The 16,632-nt window shown below is 38.5% G+C and overlaps 1 protein-coding gene across 17 annotated transcripts in view; it reads left to right on the forward strand.

The window, feature by feature from the left end:
* Window positions 1-16,632, forward strand: part of CACNA1D (calcium voltage-gated channel subunit alpha1 D) — a 169,586-nt gene that overhangs the window by 103,946 nt on the left and 49,008 nt on the right. For 9 of the 17 annotated variants that reach the window (XM_063164644.1, XM_063164655.1, XM_063164643.1 and 6 more), the window contains exons 15-27: window positions 550-670; window positions 1,834-1,948; window positions 2,632-2,701; window positions 3,288-3,357; window positions 4,081-4,225; window positions 5,737-5,866; window positions 8,592-8,651; window positions 12,852-12,958; window positions 14,055-14,142; window positions 14,600-14,707; window positions 14,875-14,927; window positions 15,187-15,333; window positions 16,016-16,217. In XM_063164644.1, coding sequence (XP_063020714.1) covers window positions 550-670; window positions 1,834-1,948; window positions 2,632-2,701; window positions 3,288-3,357; window positions 4,081-4,225; window positions 5,737-5,866; window positions 8,592-8,651; window positions 12,852-12,958; window positions 14,055-14,142; window positions 14,600-14,707; window positions 14,875-14,927; window positions 15,187-15,333; window positions 16,016-16,217 — 1,416 coding nt within the window. Of the gene's footprint in view, window positions 1-549; window positions 671-1,833; window positions 1,949-2,631; window positions 2,702-3,287; window positions 3,358-4,080; window positions 4,226-5,736; window positions 5,867-8,591; window positions 8,652-8,731; window positions 8,792-12,851; window positions 12,959-14,054; window positions 14,143-14,599; window positions 14,708-14,874; window positions 14,928-15,186; window positions 15,334-16,015; window positions 16,218-16,632 lie in introns of all 17 variants that reach the window. The other 8 variants (XM_063164660.1, XM_063164659.1, XM_063164645.1 and 5 more) reach the window with 3 other exon arrangements.

Consider the following 16,632-nt stretch of genomic DNA (forward strand, 5'->3'; position numbering starts at 1 on the left):
TTTCTTAAACAACCATTTAATTGCTTGGAAGAAGAGTGAATATTGCATGTTTTCTCAGGGTGGAACTGATAATTTTGGAGAAATATATGAAGTGTCCCTAAAGCCTGCATTGCAATACTCAGAATTTTTATTATAGGATAGATTTGTAGCCAGTATTCAAAAAAAAAGAAGAAAAAAGGAACCTTAAAACATGTACTAACTTGATTTTTAAGTGATGGACATTTGTTGGCATTGCTATGTAAGTGGCATTACTGAAAACCAGGGCTCTTACTTTGGCGTGCCAAGATCAATAAAATCTCACTAGAATTTAATTTTATTATTTTTGCCTTTGAAGTTCGGTCATATAAATGCATAGCACAAAATAAAAGCTGTTAGAGTTAAACCCAAGATTTCAGGAGAGGTTTAAATGGGAATTTTAAAACAATGCATGAAAAGAATGTGGTATTACTTTATGCATAAAGTTAGTGTGTTGTTTGGTCTGAGGAAATATGTTTCTCTGTTCACTTTTGATGCTGAGTTACTATTAATCTCCTAATTTCTGTTCCTTAGATCCTAACAGGGGAAGACTGGAATGCTGTCATGTATGATGGCATAATGGCATATGGTGGTCCCTCATCCTCAGGCATGATCGTCTGTATATATTTCATTATCCTCTTCATCTGTGGTAACTGTATCCTTTACACTGGCTGGAAACATCTCTGATGGGGCTGTGTGCCAGGGCCATACACAAAATCCCTCTGGGAGGGGGTCAGTGGCCACGGGCAAGGGCTCTCTGCACATGCTGAGTCCTTTAAACAGAGCTTTCCTTGCTCCCTGAGGAACCAGAGGCAGGATCTCCAGGCCATCTCCTTTCCTTGCTCCCTGAGGAACCAGAGGCAGGATCTCCAGGCCATCTCCTTTCCCTATTTCCTGAGGAGCCAGAGTCAGGATCTCCAGGCCATCTCCTTTCCTTGTTCCCCGAGGAACCAGGGGCAGAGATCTCCAGGCCATCTCCTTTCCCTGTTCCCCAAGGAACCAGGGGCAGGGATCTCCAGGCCATCTCTGGCCACCACCAAGCAGAAAGCAGGGAATGTTTTCTTTCTTCCTTCCCTGGGAGCTGTGCCCTGCTGCTGTTTGTGATGGCTGGAGCCCGTGGGCAGTGATGGTGCCCCATCCATCCCTGGCACTCAGTGCAGCCCTGGGCTGTGGCACTGCTGAGGGTGAGCCAGGGACCAGGGCACACACCGTGGCACAGCTGGGACAAAATCTGCTGCAACATTCCCCTTCCCTGCCCTCAGTGATCTGGAAATATTTCCTTGGCCCCACATAGAAACAAACTACTGCCATGCTCTGAAGTTCTTAAAAGGTCAGGAGGTGATGAAAGGGCAAAAACATTGTATTTTCTGCACTATATGGTATTTGTATCAGTATTTGTGGTTAACTGATATGGACTGAAGAACTGAATTTGATATAGATTGTTGTAGACATGAAAGACAGTGCATTATAAAAATGAATTTTTCAAAATGCCCGAACAGTCTTCACATATAATAGACAATTTCATATTCATGGATTTGCTCAGGCTAGCATGAAGTTGAATTTTATTTGTTTAAAAAAATACCTTAAACATTCTGCTATTTTAAAACCCATGACCCTAATGGTTCTCTGCTCACTTTACAGCCAGTATCAGTCTGGTCCATTAAATGGGTGTTATTTGCAGTACACTCCAGCAGCACAAACCTCCACGCTGTAGGTTGGGAACATGTGTTTTATATCTCTCACATTGTCAGTGTTTATGCTGATAATAAACCACACAAGTGTGGTAAGGCATAATGTCCTTAAAATGATTTGAAATAGATATCTTGCTAAATGTCTTCTTGGCCATTGCTGTGGATAACTTGGCAGATGCTGAAAGTCTAAATACAGCTCAGAAAGAAGAAGCTGAAGAAAAGGAAAGGAAAAAGAATGCGAGGTAAAATAGATGGGCATGTTGAACCAGCAGGAGAGGGAGGAGGAGGGTATTGAATTATTCCATAAGGATGTTTTTATATTAATGTTTTTACCAATTTCAAAATGTGCTGGACTCAGGAAAAAAATAAAAAGATTTGTCTAGACACTAAAATAATAGACAAACAATATAATTTTAGATAAAAGTTAGGTAGTAATTGGGGTGAATTGAGAATGTAATGATAAACCAACTGATATTTAAACATTGCAACAGTTGGATTTATTGTGCAATTAGCACAAGAATTTATCTGTTGTTGCCAGTGCACAGCTCCCTGTGGAATCAGTTCTCTAAGCCTTATATAGACAAGCAGAAAACCTTCTTTTGAAATCAGTGCAAGCCTGTTGAAGTCAATGAAAGTTGTTTGTATGAGTCCAAGGGCACAGTTTATCCCTCTAGAAAGGAGTAATGAACATGCATTGAATGTTTTAGGGATTAGCCTCTGGAATTATATTCAAAATAATAATCTTTTAAATGGATCATTGCATTCAACTGCAGTAGATTTTATTGCTCTGACTCCTTATGCTGTACAAAATATTTCAAATATTTTATTATAAGGCTTTCAGATTTTTATAGAATTGGTATAGTTCATTTAAAATTGTCTGTCTTTACATGGCATGCTTTGTAATTAGTATTGTATTGTTTTATAGAAAGGAGAGTCTGGAAAATAAAAAGAGTGAGAAGTCAGAAGGTGACCAGAAGAAGCCCAAGGATAGTAAGGTATTTATCCTAAAGCTTGTCTCTTTTCTAAGAAGCAATTTTACTGATTTTGCTAGGGAGTACTTTGTATTGTGCATTGTACAATTCCTTTTGTGAGCCCATCATCCCTACATTTTTTTCCAGGCAAAGGAAACTTTGTTCTGATGATTTGCATCCTCACAGTGTCTCTCAAACTAGAAAAATCCTTTTAGTGCCAGGATATCCTGAGAGGGGAAGCTCTTAAAGAATAAAATAATTAATGTTAGAAAAATGTGATTTTATTCTTAGGATCTCTGTAGATATTTTGCTTGATAAGTCAAATGAGATCAGCGAATGATAAACTCTTAGAATGTTCAAACATTCTTGGTAGATTTTATCAAAATGTGTTGGTTCTATTGTTATTGTGATTTACACAGCCAGAGTAATGTGGATACTATAGAAAAATAATTTTGAATAATTAGTAATGTCACCTCTCCTACATTCTCAGAGTTACTCTGCTTCAGAAAACTCACTTCTCTGACTTCAGAGGCTTATTTGATTTGCTTTCTCTGGGCTTTGTACTCTTTATTAAATTTTTTTTTCCTGTGCATCCCTTTCATTGCTGTAGGTGACAATTGGTGAATATGGAGAAGGAGAGGAAGAGGATAAAGATCCCTATCCCCCCTGTGATGTACCAGGTATGTGAATACTAGCTAGAAACACATTTAAATTTGTTTGCTAAAATATCCTAAACTTGCTCCTGGTGAACATTAAATCAATTCCTTTGAAGCCAGTGAAGTTGTGCTCTCTTATCAGTGGATAAATGGGCCTAAGTATTATCTTTTTCTGCAGCTTCCTAAACAGTGCAAGCAGCATTTGAGAGTTAATATTTTGAGCCTCAGGACTGTTTTGGTAACACTATCTGGATGGGAAAGCAAATTCTAAACTTCTCTGAAACATTTGGCAAAAGAGGGCATTCCAGGGCTGATGATGTTTGGTCAATTTTTTTCTTGGCCCAGTGGACATACTTATCTAAAAATCAGTTCTGCCTGTTTGTCTGGATGCATGGCACAGAAATGTGCCCTGAATTCTGAGCACACAGTGCTCACCCAGTGCCCAGAGCTCAGCCCTCGGCTCAGGCATGGACAGGCTGTCAGGGCTGAGCTGAACTGGGGCTCCAGAATCCCCAGGTGAGGCTGCTCAGCACCAGCAAAACCAGTTAAAGCACTCATGCACACACCCACATGTGCACAGCACCCTGTGAGAGCTTGTGACAACTTTTGGATATTTATAGATTTTTGGAGTCATGCTATGAATGTATATTTCCTATGTGTATTCTCATATGAGCTATGCTTTTGTATAGTTGTGAACAAAACCTTGATATTTTTTAGTTTATAGTAAAAAGAATGTTCAATCTAAAGTAGGTGAAGATGAAGAAGAGGAGGAAGATGAGCCAGAGGTACCAGCAGGCCCACGTCCCCGTAGGATATCAGAGCTCAACATGAAGGAGAAGATAACACCTATCCCTGAAGGCAGTGCCTTCTTCATCTTCAGCAGCACCAACCCGTAAATATGACTTTGAAAAATATTGGTTTAGGCATCAGGATTTAGCAGTGAAGTAACAGACCTCCTTCTAGGGAGACCAGGAGTAGAAATCTAGTGTCTTCTCCAGAAAAGAGATTGGCTTCCCTCCTAAAATTTTCTGATTGACTTGGTAAATGACAAGAATTGGAAAAATATGTTATTTTTCTTCCCACTGTTGAAGATAATAGCATTTTGTATATATAGTCTGAGTTCTCACAAGTACCCTGCAAAGTACCCTTTGAGGTGTATTATCTATGTACTGTGTTAGTCACTGGATATAAAAGATCTGAACATATTCTGCATGAGACAGAATTTCTAGTAACCCTAGTAACCTTTGTGGAGGAGAAACCAGAAAAAGAGAAAAGAAGGAGAAACGTTGCACATATTCCTCTTAGGGCAACAGCATTTCCCAGATTCAAAAAAGCATCTAAGATAAAGACAAATTATTTCAAAAAATCAAGAACCGTAGTAGTTGGATTTTGGGGAGGCAGTGGAATCTTTCACCACTTTAGTCTAACTCCAGAGCATTTGGAGTTCTACCCTGGTGAAGACAGCAAGCTTGACTAGTCAGTAGAAGTCCTTACTTAATATTTATTTGGCATGGGAGAATGCTGCCTTTCAGTGGTAGAGGACATCAAGTTTAGAAGGAGATCAACATAAAATGTTTTGGATGCAAAATCATTAAGTTTGTTGAACACTACAAATTGCTTTCAGCTTCAGCTAACACCATGCATTCTTGGTCTAAAATGACCAATTTTCTTAACTAAGATACACCACGCTCCAATCATCTACTTAATAACAGGAGAAAAAAATTTAGCCAAGAATCTTCTGAGTCTTCATCAGAATTTAGACAACTTCAGTGTTAGTCAGTTATGAACCTGATCCTGCCTTTTTGTCAGCTTAATATCAGACCTGCTCTGTATTTGTGATTACTTTGGGCTCAGTGACTCTAAGCATATACACAGTTACACTTTGTCATGTGGCTAAAGCCTGACAGCTCTGGAGCCTCTAACACCCACTTGTCCTGTAATTCTATAAGAAAATCTTCATGGAGATTCTGATTTGAGTCCTAAGTAGCACAAGGAGATCTGCAGCCTAAGCTGCATCTCTCAAGATGAGTAATTTTCACAACTTCAGTGAGAATCAAATAGAACTGGGGATCTGGGATGATTTATCATCTAGCCTTGGTCTTTCTGACCTGTGAGTGCACCTGTACAGTGCTACAAGCACTGCACCTTGTGGTGTTCATAACCCAATAGAAACCAACCCCTCCCAGATGGCTTTAAGTGCATCTTCACTGTGGGTGAATTGGATTTTGGATTTATTTTCATTCTAAGGAGTCAGACCGATGGCTTCAGGACTTTCATTGCTTCTAGCTGCTGATTGCTGCTCTGTTCCATCAGAGCTGGCAGAGTAACAGAAAACATGTTGTGTGTTAACCATCTGCTGAATTCTGTGTGCAAAAATGGTGTATTTCTGTATCTCCTCTTTAGAATTCGAGTGGGATGCCACAGACTTATCAATCACCACATCTTTACCAATCTCATCCTTGTCTTCATCATGCTGAGCAGTGTTTCCTTAGCAGCAGAAGATCCAATTCGCAGCCACTCTTTTCGAAATAATGTAAGCAAGCCCTTCATTTTTGCCTGAAGCCAAATATACCCTCACAGATACAATCCTTTAGGCCTAGTGCCTTGTTTTTAATTTTCATGTTAAAAAACATTCCTTCTTCTTTTTCAAGCTATACATTTATATTCCTTTTGCTCTAAGGAGCATAAACCTGTAAAGACAATTGGCTTTATTGATGGAACATCATCAGTATTAAAAGTGTTTATTATTTACATAATGCTTTTTCTGTGAATATAAATATATCAGGATAAAATATTCTCCATCTGAATATAATATCTATAATTTTCATATTTTTCCCTACTTTGCAGCTGGAGTAACTGATGTGCAGTTCCTTAATCACTCTTACTACCTCACAGTGTTTGATGCTGATTTAAAAATGCCAGTTAGATTTATCACTGTTTATCATGTTTGGAACAGACTCTGATGTGTCCTCTCTTCATTGACTCCATTATGTGGCCTTGGGGCACTTGGATGATCCCTCTGTCAGTGACTGTAGGGGTTCATGGGGGTGTCACCTCCTCTCTCAGGGAAGCGTTTGTGGCCACTCTGAGGGGTTTGAGTTACCCCCACGTTGGACTCAAAAATATTTGGGTTTTTGATTGGCTATCAGAAACCAAACAAATTTCACTTTTCTACAAACGCACATGTAAGAGGAGGATCAGAACATGCCCAGCTCTTGCCTTGGCTCAGAGAAAAATGCCATTTCAGCCTAAAAACCATTAATTTCAGTAGTGTCTTTATTAATAGATAAAATTGTAGTTTATGTGGGGACTAAACACCTGTGTTCCACCAAAACAAATTCTTGAATTTTTTAAAGCAAATTTTAAGTGCTTCATCTAGTGGAAGACTTAACTGTTACCCAAAAGCACAATTATTAGAGAGAGAAACTAAAAGAAATCCACTCTCATGACCATGGATTTTTTTAGCCTTGTTGCATTTGATTCATAGCATGACTCTCACATTCTTGTGAGTTGGGTTTGCTTTGGATTAGGTAGGAAATGGCTGAGATGGTGCAGCTTGGTAGTGATCCGTGGGGACTTTGGGGATGCTTTGATAGAACTTCCAGCCCTTTCCTGTTTTAGGTACAAAATAACCTGTAGAGATGGGCACAGAGTCAGAGAAACTCTTCTGCATCCTGCAGGACAGGTGGCCCTGCTGGGGCTGCAGAGGTTGTATCTCTCTGCTTCTTGCTGATGTTGGTGCAACCTCTGAAATGTTGTTGGCATTCTCTGAACCCTTTCCAGCAAGTTTAGTAAAAACCAAAAAGCTAAAACTTTCTCCAGAGGTAAAAAGAGGCCAAAGCACAAAGACACTCTTCATGCACTATTCAGCAGAGCAGTGTACTTTCCTTATCTACAAAGCTGGACCAATGTAATCCTATAAATAAGTCACACTAATTGGTAGGAAAAAGAGAGAGCTGGTGGAGAATACTGAAATCGTTATTATAGAAATGGCTTCAAGGGCTGATAATTGTGTTTGTAACTAGAGGAGCATTAGGAAAATGTCAGTGGAGAGTGTGGTAACTGAAAAGATTATTTCTGTTTGGGACACAGACAAAATGTGTGAGGGATTTCAGGAAGGTGTTGCCCTCTTGTTGTAAGTACTCTCGCAAGCCCCAGGCCTGCATAATTTTCTTTTCACTGCTTTGAAGGTTCATGTTCCCTCCATCAGCCAGGTCAGCAACAGAATGAAAGTTTAGAAACTGGAATGCCTTTAACTATTTTTTATTTTATTTTCAGTCTGGAGTGAATTGTTGCTGATTAACCTTTGTCATATGGATTTAACATTTGCCTGTTTTTTCAGCCACACCAAGGGACAGCAGGATGGGATATTCTACGGAATATGGGGGGAAAATTATTTGTTCTTATTTGATCTATGACTAATTTCTTTGTGCGTTGTCTTTTTATTTTATTTCTCCTTCCCACTTGGTTAGCTGCTGAACTGCAGGAAGGATATTTCTGTGCACAGCTGTTGGCTAGGTGGATTGCTGGATCCTTGAGACTAAACTCCCAGCCTCCTGCAGTTCACTGATTTAGGTGTTAGTGATGTGGCCACAGCTCTGGGTGGTTCTGAAATACCTGTTCTTGTGCAGTGAGGTCAATCCCACAGCCACAATCCTCTTAGAAACTTCATATCACTGTGCAACTCTTGTGGGTTTTTTAGATTTCCTACAAATAAATCACTGCTGTATCTTTCCACTTCAAGGAAAAGGGGTTGTGGTGCTGAATTTAAGTGATTAGTTATTCATTAATTTTCTTTATGACACTCTGCACAAGCCCATACAAGAGCAATATAATGTGGCAGAATGTGGGGTGATCTGCACTCTAGAAGCAGCCACTGAAGTTTTATTTTGTGATGCAATACTTTGGTAAAAACCACAGACATTATTAATAAATATTTATTCTTTGTTTAAGATTCTCTGCTAAAGGCTGAAGAAAGTATCTGTGAAAGCTGGTAGAGGAAAAATCTGAATTGAAAGAAATTTTGCCTATTTGGTCCTGTCAATTATTGAGGGGTGAAATCTAATACCTGAGCGCAGTGGCATCTGTTCAATTTTTAAGCAAATAAAAATGGTTGCACAATAGATGGAATTTTAAACTACTTTGTCTAAATCCTCCATGTGTCTACTTAGATTAATTCAGGTGTTGTGTTTGTGGTCTAAATTGTGAAAATTATTAAGAGATGGATTTCTTACTGTGGCACATATTATACCTTGCAGATACTTGGTTACTTTGACTATGCTTTCACAGCCATCTTTACTGTTGAAATCCTGTTAAAGGTAATGCATTGTTAATTGATCCTTGTTAGCCCAAAAGCAGCTTTAGCAATAATGTTTGTAACTTTTTGTTTACCTTCCAGATCCTAGGGTATGCAGATTATGTCTTCACTAGTATGTTTACATTTGAGATCATTTTGAAGGTAACAGGTTTTTAAAGGAAGCTTGTTTAAAAGGATTTTCCTTGTGTGTCACCTGCCAAGAAAAGGCCCTTGAAGTGTTCTTTGCCTTTTCTCTAAGCTATCAAAGCTAAACTTTTTTAAACTAGAGGATTTTTTTATTTGACAGTTCCTCATAGTTTTGATTGGTTAATTTTTACCATTGGGTGCATGAAGAAGCTGATTTTTTATCATTACATCAGTATAATAATTCATTTTTTACCCTTTTTAAACTTACAGTTGTTAGAAAAGGGAAAAATCAATCACTGCGCATGAGCTTTTCCTTCTCCTTGCTCTGGCATTTCTGAAAGAGATAATCAGTCTTATAAGGAGGGAGCATGTAATTTCTCATTTATTTTGCTGAACTATATCCACAGAGCTAAAATAGTAGATAACTATTTTCTTGCAATAGGACTTGCAAGATATCTTGCATTTATCTATCTATACACTAAGATACTTTGCATTTATTTTGGGCATACATTTAAATTCACAGACAGGCATAATTATGCTTGCTTAAATGTATTACCCATGCATGAGCCAAAAATTGGCATTTTAATGTATAGTTTGTGTGCTGATTATTAAGGATATCTATTGGGGTTACTCAGATATTCAATGTACAAGATTTACTGTGGTAAAGAAGATAAATAACCAAAAATTGCATTCACATGAAACAGAATGCTGAACAAGGAAGTAAAATTTTTCACTGGAAATTGACAAAATGTTTTTTCAGAGATTTACATATGATTCATAAATGTTTCATGCTGTGCTGATTCTCACCTCAAGTTTTTGGTTGAGTAACCCTGATTTATACACTTAAAAATTGCTGGCACACTAAGAATCTGTACATAAACTATGCATTTCCGGTTGAGGATTAAGCTTAACAAGATCTCTTCTCCCAGCTTTTGCTCATATTGCTGTGCATACTCTTCACAATGCAATTTGATTATTACTAATTGGTGCAATATTTGGGCTGTTTACAAGATAAGCTGTTCTGTAAGTAATAGGCTATTTTTATGCTTGTGAATTTTCTCCCAGGCTTAATGTTTATCCCCTTATTTCACATTTTCAGCAGTGAGAAGCTTGCTATAGAATTGATTATTCTTATTTGTAGCACACGAAAATAAATATCCAGGGGTTTTGCTGCTAGAGGAAGGCCAAACTAAAGGAGAGAGCAAGGCATTGAAAAGAGCTGTAGCATTAAATCAGACTAGTTCCCAACTATGAATTTGGGAAGCCATAAAAATATTTTAGCATTGTAACTGTGGCAGAAGAAAGGCAGTAAACTTCCACATGCTCTGAGCAGCAGGTTCTCCAGCTCCTGCAGTTTCATTTGTGTTTTTCTAGGAGGCAGAGGAATTATAAAGGGCGGGATAAAGAGGCATAAGTGGATGGGTTAAGAAAAGCAACATTCCTGCAAACTGCAAGAGATTCTGGCACTGAGCAATTCATGAGTTATCCAAGGGAAGCAGGAAACTCCAGAGCTTGGGCTACTGAAATCTGGAATTTTAAAGATTACAAGGAAACAAGATGCTACATCACAACCAAAAATGTTGCTGCTTCTGACTCTGGTTTCCCGTGGAAGCTCTGTAGTGCACTCACATGTAAAGGAAAATAAACTGTACCATGCAGGTGTGCACAGTCAGGAGCTGACACAGACCCCTGCCTGCTTTGCTAACCTGTCCCAGCCTCTGGCTTTGCTTGCTTGTGCCTGGGGCCCTCCCTGTCCTCTGCTGCTTCCCACAGTGTCCGAGCTGTGCAGAAGGAGAGTGCTCTGCAAGGAGAAAATTCAAAACTAGACCTGCAGGAACAATAGTGCTCCTTAATTTCCAGGCAAAAAAAAATATATGAAATTGAAATTAGGATAATCAGAGGTAATATTATCACCTGTAGTGAAGAAACTTGTACAAAAGCAAGCATTAAACCAGAATAACTCTCAGCGTGTAAGAAATTTCCTTGTGCTCTTACTGCTCTCAAACAAGGATTTCCACATTGCAGTGTTGAGGGTATGAATGAGGGTGTGAATAACAGAAAAGCTGCAGCATCACTTTAAAACATTTGAGAATTCTCCCTGCATGACATTGAAATTCAGTTTATCATGCTGTTTGGACAACTTGGGAAAGGTGAAAATATCAGAGCAAAGGTCAGATTAGGGATCTGTACTTTCTACCTCCCCCTACTGTGCTGATCCCACACCATTTAAACTTACTAGAGAGTTGTAGCAAATTCTTCCACTGGGATTTGTGATGTTTGAAGTATGGGTCTCTATGTGAAGATGGGGAGATATGTTCCTCACCTGCACTTTAATGTCAGTTATTCACCTAATTTTTGTGGGAGTTGTTACATGAAACTTTGTGTGCTGCTCTTATATGCAATGTAAATGGGTAGTTGTAGATAGATGTTAATTTGGTTTTCAGCATTATTTTTGTGTTCAGCTCCCAACAGAGGTTAGATGTGCTCTACAGCTGTAAGTGAATGAGCTAATTTAATGGAAATTTTATAATATAACTATGTTATATGTCTCATGCCATGGCATAGGTTAAAGCTTTAGCATTTTTACTCTTCTATCTTTTGGGAATATTTAGTATTTTGATCACCAAAAAGAGGGCTTAACAACAGAATAAGGAGATTGATTAATTTTTGCTTCCAAAAACCCCCATCTTTCATTTGCAGATGCCCAGCCTTTACTGGTTGTGCTGGTTTGCCATGCAGAAGGCCTGGAAATGTCTGACACTGAGCAGGGATGCAGTGCACTGGGATGCCCATTGCCTGTAGCTCTGCTCTACACTGGGAACTGCCTGGAAATCTGCAGTAATCTGCTGTGAGGGGAAACGAGACAAAATCTATTCCCTACTCCTCGAGGAGCAGAATAGAAAGTAAAGGGAAAGTAAAATGCACAGTCAGTATGGGATGCTCCCTAGATGGCATCAAATTTTCTTAACTATGGAAAATAAGGAGCAGCTCAGTGTTCAGGCTCTGTGAGAGGATCTTGAGGCTGAAGACATTAGAATTCTTGTGGTTGAGCTGACTACAAGTTGTTTTCCAGAGGTATCCTCGTTTTTGTTCTGAGTTTTTAGTTTCAGTGTTTCAGACTTAATCCATAACTATGGAAAGACTCATGCAATATTCTCTTCAGCTGGTGAGTCTGTCCATCTAATGGTTATTTGGATTCCTCTGTGCCATTTTAAACTTGTATTTACTTACAGTTATGGTAGGAAGTCTAATTGATGGATTTAGGAGTCAAATTCAGCTTTGTGATACCAAAAACCAGCTGCCCATGTGCTGGCTGCAGCCATAATGAATAGAGCCTCCTTCACTGGCTCCTAATGAAACCTGCAAATGATGCATACAAGATCCACTTTGTAAGCTTTCTCAATTTAAATATAAGGACAGAAAACAAAAAATTTAAAGAAAGCCCTAAAGGGAGAGCAATGTTTGATATTCCCCACAGAACACCAAAATTTAGGGACCTCTGATTACACAGAACACAAAACATCTGTTGGTTGTTCCAGGTTATTCCAAGACAGCCACTCATGTCTGCCATAAGCCAAAGCTAAATAGCCTTGAATTGTTGCCTTAGGACAGCCTTGTCCTGCTTCTGGACCAGTTTTGGCTCTCAGGTGTTGGCAGTACATTTTCAGCTCCTTTTCAGTTCTTAAGATAGTATGAATAATTAGGGGTAAGAATTTTGACCTCACAGTTTAGTAAACATGGAAATCTCAAATGATTTTTTTGTAGCAATTTTTTCTAACAAAGGCCAAATTAATTCAGGGTAATTATCTCAGCCTCATCTGTTCTTACACAAAATAAAACATTTGTTGATATCAGAAACAATTAGCATATTTATTGATGTTGCTTGAGAAGAATTTTTCTGATTTATATTAAAGATTTAATGTATGTAGAGGACTTGTTTTATATCTCAAAGGATTTTAGAAAGTGAGATAGTATTGTATGCATTCACACTCCAGGCAAGTGTCTTGTAAACAGCCTAAATGTGAATTTGAATAAATTGAAATATAGACTAAGTGTGTAACAATTCTATTTTTAGATGACAGCTTTTGGAGCATTCCTTCATAAAGGGTCCTTCTGCAGGAATTATTTTAATTTGCTGGATTTGCTGGTTGTGGGCGTTTCTCTGGTATCATTTGGGATTCAGTAAGTACTGCACTCACACTGTGAATGGTTTATTTTTGCTCTGGGGTTTCAGACTGAAATCAGTGTTCCAGCTCCTTTTGTTCCCCCACGGTGTGTGGGTGTGCAGTGCCAGTGCTCAGGGATGGGCTGGCAACAGGGAGTGCTTTCCACGGAGGGCGTTGTAATTCATCACTAATATGGGCTGGAAACAAATTACTACTTCCCACAACTACCAGGAGAGCAAGGAGGAGCCCCATGACACTGGTATTGGTACAGCAGGGATTTCCTGGAGCTGCAGGAGGTTTAAATCCCTTCCTTTGAGCCATTGTCACACCTGCAATCTGATTTTATGGGCTTGGTCTTTCAGTGTTGACCTGTAGGGATATGGAATTAGACCGTGTTTGAGGGGGGAGAAGTTGTACTTTAATCAGTTTGTAAGTGGTAGTGGAGAGGGTTTTTTTATTTTTTTTGGTCAGACTAAACACAGTAAAAGAATCTAAATGTGCTTCTTGATTCATTGGGTGTTTTTTCCATATTAATAATAATCTGTGAAAGCATTAGTGACTAAAGAGCAGGGGAGGGTGTCAGGCAGCTGCTCCCCACTCTGGGCCCTGCTGGTACCAGACCTCCCACTGCACAAACTTTCAGTTTCACAGGCTGTTCTTTAGAACACTCTGCACTCTTATTTCCTCCTATGCAGTCCTAGCTACTCAGAGAGAATCAAAGTCATTTGAGATCTTTTCATCTGAGGTTAGTTGGAAATTGAAGGATTCATTGATTTACAGGATTTACTCAGTGTCTTCAAAAGAGCTTGTCAACACTGGAAAATACTGTGGGGACTATTTTGCTCCATTATGGTCTTAGATGAGCTTCTAAGCTGTTAATTCCAAATTTGCTCCAGAAATCAAAATGATTCTTATGGTATTTATGAGGTCAGTACTATTTTCTAATAATAAAGAATCAATAAAGAATAAAGAAAAACATTGTATACATATCTTATAGTTCTAGTTGGAGGGGTTTTTTTCAAATTTCACATTTCAAGTATTTGCAAGGATGTTGTTATTCTGTAATAAAATCAGTTAGCTTAACAGTAACAGTATAATTTTTTTTCTTCTAGATCAAGTGCTATCTCAGTCGTGAAGATTCTCAGAGTTTTAAGAGTCTTGAGGCCTCTAAGGGCAATAAACAGAGCAAAAGGACTTAAGGTGCTTATTTTTATTTTTTAAGTTATATTTCTGTTGGCCTGATCCTTCAGTCCTGCCTCAGGTTAAAAATTTTTGCTCAAGAGAAATTGTCTGCACAGAGCAAGGACAGAAATCAGTTAGAACATGTCTGGTGTTGGCCAGCCCAGGCTGTGCCCACAGTTACAGCAGTCTGTGTGTGCAAGAGCTGCCACTGAGCTGATTTGGACTGTGATAAGCCAACCCACCAGTGCATTTCAGTTCTTTATCCATAGTGCCTGTGTAATTTCTAGTCAGTTGATGTTGATGGGTCTGTGTCAACAAACTTACAGACAAATTTAGAAAACCTGTCAAATTACAGTGTTAGGTATTATGCTGGCAACAGAAAAATATTAATTTTTAAAAAGAATGCAGAAATTACTTTTATGATATATGGTCTGTGACAAATTGCATTGAAACATATTTTGTTCTTTCTTTCCAGCACGTTGTTCAATGTGTCTTTGTGGCTATTAGAACTATCGGTAATATCATGATTGTTACAACTCTGCTGCAGTTCATGTTTGCTTGTATTGGGGTGCAGCTGTTTAAGGTAAGACACTGAGAATTTACAGTCCATAAAGAACAGAAAAGCTGAATTGAATTCTTGGTGGTTTGTTGCTGGGACTGGGCTGGTCCCATCCTGAACAAGTCATAATATAAAAGCATTTATTTTGCATATTCTGCATTTTGTCATTGCTTTTTTGTTTTTATGTGTAGGGAAAATTCTACAAGTGCACTGATGAGGCCAAACAGAACCCCGAGGAATGCCGGTGAGGAGAGCTTTGCTCTAAGAATGTGCCACATTTTGTTCTGAATTACTTAAACTGTGCATGGGCAGGCATTGTGCATGGGTCAGGCTGTTTAGAGTTGTGTGAATTGGAATTGTCATCTTAATCTCACCAGAAAACACAGGTTAGCAAGGAAATAAAGCAAACATGAGGAGGCAATGTAAGAAACAGCTTTGAATGGAGCATTGAGTTACCCTGAGGCCAGTTCAGCATTTCACTAATGCCAGTTTCTTTCCCACAGAGGGATTTACATCGTCTATAAGGACGGAGATGTCGATAGTCCCATGGTCAAAGAGAGGGTCTGGCAAAACAGTGATTTCAACTTTGACAATGTCCTGTCTGCTATGATGGCCCTTTTCACAGTGTCTACCTTTGAAGGCTGGCCAGCGTGAGTGGGCTCTCTGTGTTTGCACAGTGTTATTTCCAGAGTCGCATTTTCCAGAGCAATTCACTGTCATTTAACAGACAGTTTTGGGCAATAAAGCAGTTTTAAGTGGTGGTGTAAAAAGGGAGGAAATAAAGAAACCTATCATCCTGAATCTGGGCACTTATCCCATATTTCAGGAAAAATAAGAAAAGGTGAACATTTTGGTATTGTTTGGTTCCCGGTCTTGCTACATTTGCTATAAGGAACTTCTCCTCAGCTCTAATGGAACTAACAATTCTAGATGCCTATCAGCCTTAAATCAGGCTAATTTGAAAGTTTTAGGCCTTCAAGTAAACTTTTACTAAAAAATCAGACAGCAGTACACTCATAGAAAAATCTAGAAAGAGCTAATTTCTACTCACTATATCCCTAAATGAGAAAATTTTACTTGGGGTAATAAATAAATGAAAAATACAAAAGTTGGGTCATTAACTTAATTCTTTCAGAAAATAAAGGAATATAACAAAGTGTGCTGTGATTCTTCTGGTTTCTGTATTCTTGCAAGCACTATCAGTAAATAGAAGAAGATATCAGTGAACATCAGACCATTGCTGAAACCTGTCCTCTCAGTCTGCATACTTTGCTATTTTGATTTTATTGGTAATAAAGATAACATTTTGTTTTTTTGTTTTTTTTTTTTTAGGCTGCTCTACAAAGCCATTGATTCAAATGGCGAGAATGTAGGACCTGTATACAACTATAGAGTGGAGATCTCCATCTTTTTCATCATCTATATCATCATTATTGCTTTCTTTATGATGAACATATTTGTTGGTTTTGTGATTGTTACATTCCAAGAACAGGGAGAACAAGAGTACAAGAACTGTGAGCTGGACAAAAATCAGGTTAAAATAAATAATGAATTCTTAAGTTTTGAAAGTAACCTTTTTTGTTTACGCATGAGGAGCATCCTTTCTGCTTTGGGGCAGAAGAGGGCACCAAACACATAGCTTAGTATTTATTAATTTTTTTTACTATCTGGATGTTTATTTAACTGAGTATTCAGGCTGTTGTACCTTTCTGTGAGCCCAACCCATCAGTGTTTTTGTTGTGAAAGGTGTCCACTAATCTTATTGTCTTCCTAGCATCTTGCTTTTTGGTGTCGCATTAATAAGAATACAGCCAGGTTATCCTGAGGCAGAGATAGGCTTTACACTAAGAACTGTAAAATGGTTTTGTGTTCCAAATAGTCTGAAAGTGTCCAAAGTTCAAGTTTTCAATATATTCCACTTCTCACCCCCATTTATTTAGAAATTCACT

This window comes from Melospiza melodia, chromosome 10 (genome assembly GCF_035770615.1).
Source record: "Melospiza melodia melodia isolate bMelMel2 chromosome 10, bMelMel2.pri, whole genome shotgun sequence".
NCBI classification, from domain to species: Eukaryota; Metazoa; Chordata; class Aves; order Passeriformes; family Passerellidae; genus Melospiza; species Melospiza melodia.